This window comes from Myripristis murdjan, chromosome 19 (genome assembly GCF_902150065.1).
Source record: "Myripristis murdjan chromosome 19, fMyrMur1.1, whole genome shotgun sequence".
NCBI lineage: Eukaryota > Metazoa > Chordata > Actinopteri > Holocentriformes > Holocentridae > Myripristis > Myripristis murdjan.
In genome coordinates, this window is record NC_043998.1 from 7,657,468 (window position 1) to 7,666,108 (window position 8,641).

At 41.1% G+C, this 8,641-nt stretch overlaps 1 protein-coding gene across 1 annotated transcript; it reads left to right on the forward strand.

Moving 5' to 3' along the window:
* Window positions 1–115: 115 nt before the first annotated feature.
* Window positions 116–6,642, forward strand: LOC115378182 (FERM domain-containing protein 6-like). Its single transcript, XM_030078366.1, has 12 exons — window positions 116–187; window positions 877–967; window positions 1,244–1,323; window positions 1,730–1,788; window positions 2,291–2,507; window positions 2,956–3,111; window positions 3,860–3,925; window positions 4,089–4,157; window positions 4,299–4,473; window positions 5,527–5,694; window positions 6,221–6,352; window positions 6,569–6,642. The coding sequence occupies exons 1-12, from the start codon at window positions 116–118 to the stop codon at window positions 6,640–6,642; spliced, it is 1,359 nt and encodes a 452-aa protein (XP_029934226.1).
* Window positions 6,643–8,641: the final 1,999 nt, after the last annotated feature.

Consider the following 8,641-nt stretch of genomic DNA (forward strand, 5'->3'; position numbering starts at 1 on the left):
TCTATCTTGTTGAGGAGGGAAGACTGGCCTGTTTTGGCAGGCCCATGGGAGGATGCTACATAAACTGCAGAGTTAGAGAAAACTGCTCTGTGAGATGCCGAAACTTTAATTGACGATGAGGAGGAGAGAGAAACGAGAAGTGCGCGTCCTTCTGCCCGACAAACAGCAGCTGGACTGTGCTGTCGGGGTGAGTGGCTTTCAATTTCTTTTCATCAGAAAGTTACTGATCCTAAAATTAGACTTGAAATGGAAAATGTGTATGTCTGCCATAGATATATTTTTCTGTTGAAAGGCCTTTCTTTTCAGGTATTGTCAGTCAGCCTGCATGGCCACTAGGGTCTGACCAAAATGGGGATTTGAAGGCCAAAACTGATAATGTTCAAAGGTGATATTTGTACGGACATTTTAATTTACCGGTATTTTATCTTTATACTTGACTAGTTTTTATTCCAATAAAATACAAAGTATACAGCATGATGGAAAAACTTTAGACCATACTGGGACACATACAAAACTCTACTGAAATACAAAACAGTGAAATTCTTGGAGATGAGACGACAGCCCTTTGAGGACGGCCAACCCACTCCTCAGTGGTATCCCTGGGATACATTAAGGATTTGAGTGAGAAAATTACTTTATAAAAAGGCTGAATAAATAAAATATGCATGGGAAATACAAATGATGGCAGCTTTTACGTACTGCTCTATTGAGGTATATTCTCTAAATCAGTATCAGCAAATCAATATCTCATTCTAACCCTAATTATGATGAATGATGATGAATGAGCTGTGTCTGATATGTGTGGAGCTCTTGTTCATGCCTTGCAAAACTGTGTGTGTGTGTGTGTGTGTGTTTGTGTGTGTGTGTGTGTGTGAGGTGAAAGCCAGGGGCCGAGACGTGTTGAGACATGTGTCGGAGCAGCTCGGTGTCAGCGAGCTGCATCTGTTTGGCCTGGTCGTCCTCAGAGGTTGGTTTGAACAAGTGTGGGTGTGTGTGTGTGGGCTCTCAGCAGAAATGTTTTGAATTCGTTTACTGTGGAATGCTGCGACTGAGGGAGGCTAGTATTATGGTGATGGAGAGAAGAATAAAAAGAACCACTCAGCCCTTCATGCTGAATGAATGACAAATACAAATTTATTGCCATTGAGAGTGTGAATATATGTTTAATATTATATTTCAACATGTGAATCTGTTTTTTTTTCTGTCCTTTCAGTGTGTGTGTGTGTGTGTTTTCTTTAAACAGATAATGAACATGTCTTTCTCGATTTGGAGCAAAAGCTGAGGAAGTACTTTGGGAAGGAATGGGGCAGAAAGTCATCAGTGGTGAGTTGTTTGCCCTCAGGTTCATGATGTTGAATAATAAAATCTGCGGTCTTCGTTTCAAAGGGTTCACCCATTGTCTGATGCCTTTGCATATTGTCCTTTCTTGCATACTGCCTTGTAACACCTTTCAACATAGCCAAAAAACAATGCTATTCTAATGGCTTTAACAACATATGTAATATGTATATGCAAATATTAACAATTGTCTCCTAAAGCCCCACACAGGAGATCATAAGTCAACATGTGACTGCATGAGCATGTGCAGAGTCTGAACTTGAGGGAACAATTTCAGTGCGAAACTGGGAATGAATCGCAAAATACAACACAAAACTGACTGTTTTAGACAACATAAATTATTTGAGTTTTCTGAATGAGCCGTTGAATTTTTAATTCTGTATATTTACAGGGCCCGTTCATCTTAATTCTGAGAGTGCAGTATTATGTAGAGAGTGGACGGCTGATCAAGTGAGTCTGGCTTCCCTCACACCACATGAGTGAATCGTCCAGGTTAAATGATTTTCTCACCTTTGTTGCAATACACAGGTATAATAACTGTATTTTACTATGGCAAAAATATGAGAAAAGTATACATATTTGTACTGATGGAGGGGAAGGGTAACTGTTTCTAGACTGTCACTTTTTACATTTTTTGTGGTCGTCAACAAGCACAGACTCCGGGAAATTATTCATTTTGTCTGTTTTTGTGTGTGTCCGCCCACAGTAAACACAAGGGGGTGACTCATCTGATCTACACACTCATCTCTTTCTCTGCCGTCATCATGTATTCAAAAACGGCCTCACTTTGCCATCATTTATCAGTGTTGTGAGTGTATGCTGTGTTGTATGCCCTGCTGCATCCAATCTTCCCATTTAGGTGAAAAGTCTTCAGTCTGAGCTCGAGTGCTCTATCAAAGTGAAATAAATCATTTTCGCCTTAGCGCGCTGATCTCCTGTCTGCTTGTTTTAGGAGCAGCAGAGCGCGGCGGCTCTACTACGCCGAGCTGAGACAGAAGGCGCTGCGCTCTCAGTGCCGCCATCAGGAGGCTTTGTTCTTCCAGCTGGCGGCTTCTGCTCTCCAAGCTGAACTTGGAGATCTGGAGCCAAATGGGGAAGGAGGGGAGGAGGGCAGAGAGAAGGGCAAACATAAACATTACTTTCTTCCAGAAGATTACTTCCCCTCTTGGGTAAAAAAAAATCAAGTGTGTTTGTGTGTGAATGAAAAAGAGGGAATGAAGGAGACCTGTACATTTTTAAAATGACTTGTATAATTGTGTTATCAACATTGATATGTAGTATGATTGTCAAAAAATCTTTTTATACACAATCTGCTGTGTCAAAGTGTCACAATTTACTTTTTTTTTTTTTTTACCAGCAATGAAAACTAACAAACAATCTGAAAACGAAGTAAAATTAAATAAATCAAATCTAAATAGACCTAAAACTTCATAATCCCAGTGTATAATTAATGCAGTACATGTAGCTTTATGTTTTTCATTGTATTCTGTATGTTGTGTCTGTTTCTGTGTCTTTATTCGCACTGACCTCTTGGACCTAACTCTGGAAATGATTTGGTGAGGGATGAAGTCATATGAGTTGTGCGTATCTTTGTGCATGTCTTGTGTCCTAATAAAGTTAATAAAGCGTCGTGGGCGAGAGTACCTGCTCCGGCATGGGCCCGTGTTACACGGCGAGCTGAGAGGGATGTCACGCGCCCGAGCCATCCTCCGGTTCATACAGGAGGCCAGCGCCCTGCAGGATGGACCCGTCACCTTCTACAGCGTGAGACAGGTCTGAGACGCTCCGCTTTAAAGGAATACTCCAACATTTTAGGCAAAACACCCTTTTTCCGACTTACCCAGACTTGAGACAAGATGTTCGATACCATTTTCTCCTCTGCGCGTCCCGTGGTTTATCAAAATCAAATGGCCTTATGAGGTTGCTATAATTAAAGGTCATTATTTCTGTGAGCTTTTACAGATTTTAACTATCCAACTTTAACACTGGAGGCACTATAGATAATTGAAAAAATTCTGGAAGGCCATAATGTCCATCTTCCACGAAGCCTGGAGAGATGATGCACCTTGTTACTGACGTGCAAGGTGCTATATTTTACTTGTTCAGCTGCACGTGTCCAAGTAGTTTATGATCTTCCTCGTCCATTTCATGCATATTGATGATCAGCATGTGCTGGTCTGCTGGCTGACATAAGAGAAGAACAGAGCACAGCCTATTTGGAACCACTAATCCACCCCAGATGCTCAATATTTATGAGGGTTTAATACATATTTTCTGAGACATATCAATATTTATGAGAATATAATAGGCCAAATTAAGGAGACATGCCGTTTTGATGCAAAGCATTCTGTGTTTCTTTCACTATACACGACTGTACTGTGTTGTGATGGTTGGCAGTTGGTAATTCATTAAAATCATGAATGTACTCTTCTTCCCTTCCTCAAGTTTAGAGCAAACAATTCTTTACATTAATTTACCCTTTTCTTTACTGTTTTCCTCTTCATGTGTCATTTATGTGTAGGAGAAAATGGACAGGAGAGGTTCGGTTCTTCTTGGTGTGGCATTGAAAGGGGTGCATGTTTATCAGGTGCGTCGTAAACCATGACTGAAATCTTTCAAATTAAAGGTCTAATCTGGAATTTATCTGAGCAACGAAAATTTTGAGGAGAGTTCTTGTAGGTAGAGAGTAAGCTTGTTGGGACACTGTAACATTTACTTAACCAATGTTAAATGTTTTAATTTCTGTTAAGGAGGTGGAAGGAAAGCAATGTCTGTTGTATGACTTTTCTTGGACCAATATAGACCGCCTCACTTTCAAGGTAAATTCTGAAGACCGCACACACATAAACAAACAAATAAATAAGCATACAACACAAATGCAGCACAGAACACACACATGCATTTGTTCAACTCCCTGCCTGTTCGGTTTCCTCTCTCTCCTCCCTCCATTTCCTCTCCAGCGCCGCAGGTTTGAGATCCATGCAGTGGGCTCTCTGTGTCTCCCTAAGCTGGTGTACTACACTCCCTCAGTCTTTCACTCCCAACACATCCTGAGGCACGTCAGTGACAGCCACCGGCTCCACATCAGCATCAGAGCCACAGTCAGCCTCCTCCGACAGCTGGAAGACATGCAGGGTCAGCGAGCTCATCTCATTTCCCCAAGGCCTCAGGGCTTGTTCCAGCGAGCAGCTTTATGACTGGATACAGTTGCACATCTATCACACTGTCCAGCTGCTACATGCTATATGGCATCCACAAGAGTGACACAAATGGCCTCAAGAGGACGCTATCCCTGTGTCCCGAAAGGATACCACAAACTAACACTAAACACTACCTACTGTCTACTCATTTCCATAGTATACTGTTTTGGAAGTTAGTATGGCAGAAATTCAACATACTACACCTTTTTTTTATTAACCAGAAATGATGCATGACCTGCAGTGACCTACACTAGGACATCTTCTGCTGCTTTCGAACTTCAAATGTGAAAATCAGCTTGTGAACAAATACAAAAAAACATGCATCTCAACTAATACTTAAATGTATTTTTGGGCCTATGAACTTCTGTTTCACTGTTGCCCCCTGAGTAGCTCCTCCCTTTCCACAATGCACTGCATTCTGGGACAACAGAGTGCAGTAACCGCACATTCAAAGTGCTGAGCCAAACTGAGTATGTATGTTGACATTCTTCAGTATTCTGCATTTTTATACTTTTACAGTGTGAGCCCACTACACAGACAAAATGGTTACAATGAGTATGCAGTGTGTTTTTGGGACATTGCTGGTTATTCATGCAAACACAAATGTTAAATACAGGTGGAAATGTTGACAGCAGATCAGTATATAGATGATTGGTAAATGATTAGTAGGATAATATTTGTGGCAGATTGCTGATCTTAGTAGATGATAAAGATCCTGCACACTGTAGCTCCCATTCAGAAAATTTTTTATTAAGACAAGTACAACAACGTGACGTTGCACATCAGATGTTGCACTTGTCTTAATAAAAAAAATTTCTGAATGGGAGCTACAGTGTGCAGGATCTTTATCATTTACTATGGACTATTATGTTGACTCCAGCACGTGGCCAAAGTGGTTTTTGGATGTGCGCACCTCATCTTTTCTCTGAGATTGCTGATCTTAGCCAGTTCTTCATGGTCTGTCTCTGTCCTGTCTCTGTTTCTGTAGCCAGCCAATTCTACAAAGAGGCCTATATCTGTGACACAGTGGGCTTAAGAAAAAAGCTCTGCAGCACCAGCAGCAGCCCCACATCCTCTATGTCTGACTGCAGTGTTGCAATAATAGCACCTGCAGCCGGGCCAGCAGAAGAGGAGGAGGAGGCAGATTCTGTCACAGGTCAGCTGAGAGGAGAGGAGGAGGAGTGAATCCCAACAAAGTGCGGCTTTCCCCGCTGCAAACTGTGTGTCACACTCTGTTTACACCTGGTATCAAACTGCAGTCTCTATCTTATAGCTCATCTGGCTGAGGTGAAACGCGTTAATGCAAAGTGTAAATATGCAAATATGTACATAATTCAGTGGTCAATTATTGTACTTGACATAATTGCACAGGCAGTTTTTGCAAGATTTAAAGTTATTTTTAGTTGTTTGAAGATGAAATCTATGGAATTCAAAGAAGGCTGCTTGGACAAACTAAATGAGTAATGGTAAATTAAAAAAGTAACTGGCAAAACAGATTGCAGTATATGACAGTGTGTTATAATCACATTGAACACAAAAAGGAGAAACATTTCGTCAGCTGAACAAGTCCTTGTCTGACGGGGGAAAAAATACTGTTATTTCAGCTTCAAACAATTTTGGCTGGAAGTTAATAAGCTATGTCTAAGAACTCCACCTGTCTGTGTTTATGTTGACTGTGCCAGAGATTGAGCTGTGTGTGGATGAACCAGAGGAGGTTTTTGTTGACGACCCAGCCGAGCTGTCCTGGCTGGCTGAGCTGCTGCACGGTGCGTCCGTCGATGGACCGTCCATGCTGCCCTCATCTTGCTGGGCAGGTTAGTCTAAAACACATTGATGCAGCTAAAATGAACATTTATTGTGCACTTTTTCATTGCTTTATATATTTACGATGTAATTTCATATCCTCTTGCATTATCAGACGTCACATTGGAAATGAAACGGGTGAGCATTCTCCTATTCTCTCAGCTGACTTGACAATTTGCACTCAGTCCTGCTTCAAAATTTCCAATTTTTTTCTCTGATCTTTGCAGGTTTTGAAGAACAGAGCCCATGGTGGTGTTTCTGTGGAATAGTCTGCAGCCAGGAGGAAAAGGGGGCTTTATAGTTGTCTGTTGTTCTTGGGTGCGGTGTTTTATTTTACCCATATAATGCACCTGTATCACAAAGTTAGAAAGCACAGACTATACGTAATATGCTGCCTTTACACTGGGAAGGCCTAGACCTGTAAGCTACTGTTTATTATACATATAACAATGTAATTATACTAACAATCACTGTATGATTCCAGTGCAATATTAGCTTTCATGCAATATATGCTGCCTTCAACATATTTACAACTGGTGACTATTTGGTCGAGTAACATACAAGGATGGAGGAATAAAAAAGTGAGTAAAAAAAAAACAAGTCTCTGATACTGCTGTGACAGAGGGCTATAAGACAGATGCTGCACATTTACATATGTCTGTGTGCACCGGTGCTTTTTTTTTTTCCTCATGATTTGCCATGCTGAACAAAAGCAACCCTCAGACGCTTTGGGCGGCTGCACTGGAGCAGCTGAAAGGTCAGTCAGTGCCTTGCATAAGGGCACTTTGGCACTTGTTGAGCAAGGAGAAGGCATTTGTTGCTCACTTCTCCCACACAGATTCTTCCATCTGGTCTGGGAATTCAGCCCAGTGGTCTGCAAGTCAGACTATTAGTCAGTCATACCTCAAGTATTCCCTTCATTTGTATGTATTTGTTTGTTTGTTTGTATGTTTGTTTGTATGTTTGTTTGTTTGTTTGTTTGTTTGTTTGTTTGTTTTGAGGTGGTCAAGTATTTGTGTGCCATCTGTTTAGATTCCAGATTTATATTAATTTATTTTTACTTTTTTTAATTGAATATCAACATCATGAGACAGGATTCATTTAGAGTATACACAAAAATAAATTCAAGGAGATATTGCTGTAGTATAAAAAAAAAAAAAGAAAGAAAAGAAAAGAAAAGAAACCTCTGACGCCAATCTCAGTTTCAGAGCCGTTGATTGGTTAAGGCTAGGGTTAGGATCAGCCAATCAGAGGCAGGGTAGGGGCGGGACTTCGGAGACTGCAGGCCCAGCAGCTACTGTAGTTACTGTAGGGCAACAAGCTGCAATCTCTGTCATTTCTGTTGATTTCAAGACCATCTGAAGGACAAAGAAAGTCGAGGAAATGTCTAAAATCCAGGAGCTGAAATCGTTGTTTAGCCAGCGACTGCAGCTTCAGCCCAGCGAGGCAGTCGAGGAGATATTTGAGCTGTTTGAGAGGCTGATCGCGGCGTACGAGGAGGAGCTGTGCCATTTAAAAGAGGAGAACGAGCGGCAGAGAAAGCTGCTGGATGCTGTTTTAAAACCCGAAGTGCGACAAGGCAGAGGAGGTTTGTCAGACCCAAAAGTCATTTTCACATCACGAACGCACCTGTTTTTGGTTCATAATAATCCATAATATTCCCGCATTTGTCTACAAGCTAGGCTAACAGCTCATTTTTGCGTCGTACTTTAATTTAGCCCATGCTAGCCTAGCTGCTAAATTAATGCTAATTTACGCCAAATGACGAGATTGAGAAACAAATGATTCAAATAGTCCAGTGTTGCAGCCTTTATAAAGATTTTATTAAAAAAAAAAAAAAAAAAAAAAGTCAGTGTATTTCTATAAACAGATGTGCTTCCACATCCCGGACTTCAAACTTCATGAATTATTAATGGAATATTGAGCAAAAAGGTGCAATAATCCTACAAAATCAAACATGTAGTGTAGTGTGTTAAGCTGTGTGTGTGCGTGTGTGTGTGTGTACATGCAGCAGGGAGATGAAGCTGGAGAAGCATTACACCACCTGGGTCCTGCAGTGGCATCACCAAGCTGGCACCTTTCAGTCACATGGGACCCTCACCACACCCCACATCCAGGGCAGGTAAAAATAAAAAAAATAATTAAAAAAAACACCTTTGACCAAATTCACACACACTGTACTGTGTGTTGAGATTATTTGGATGCCTGAATTAAATAATTTCAGACAGTGTGCAGGCAGTGATCATGGGATTAGAAGTACCATGTTGTATCACAATGAAATTAATGTAAATAGTTATGGT

Excerpts from the sequence above, each read along its gene's own strand:
- LOC115378182 (XM_030078366.1), top strand. The coding sequence starts at position 116 with ATGAGGAGGAGAGAGAAACGAGAAGTGCGCGTCCTTCTGCCCGACAAA. Across the intron at positions 1,789-2,290 it reads GAGAGTGGACGGCTGATCAA|GAGCAGCAGAGCGCGGCGGC; the intron begins GTGAGTCTGGCT and ends TGCTTGTTTTAG. Across the intron at positions 6,353-6,568 it reads GCCCTCATCTTGCTGGGCAG|GTTTTGAAGAACAGAGCCCA; the intron begins GTTAGTCTAAAA and ends TGATCTTTGCAG.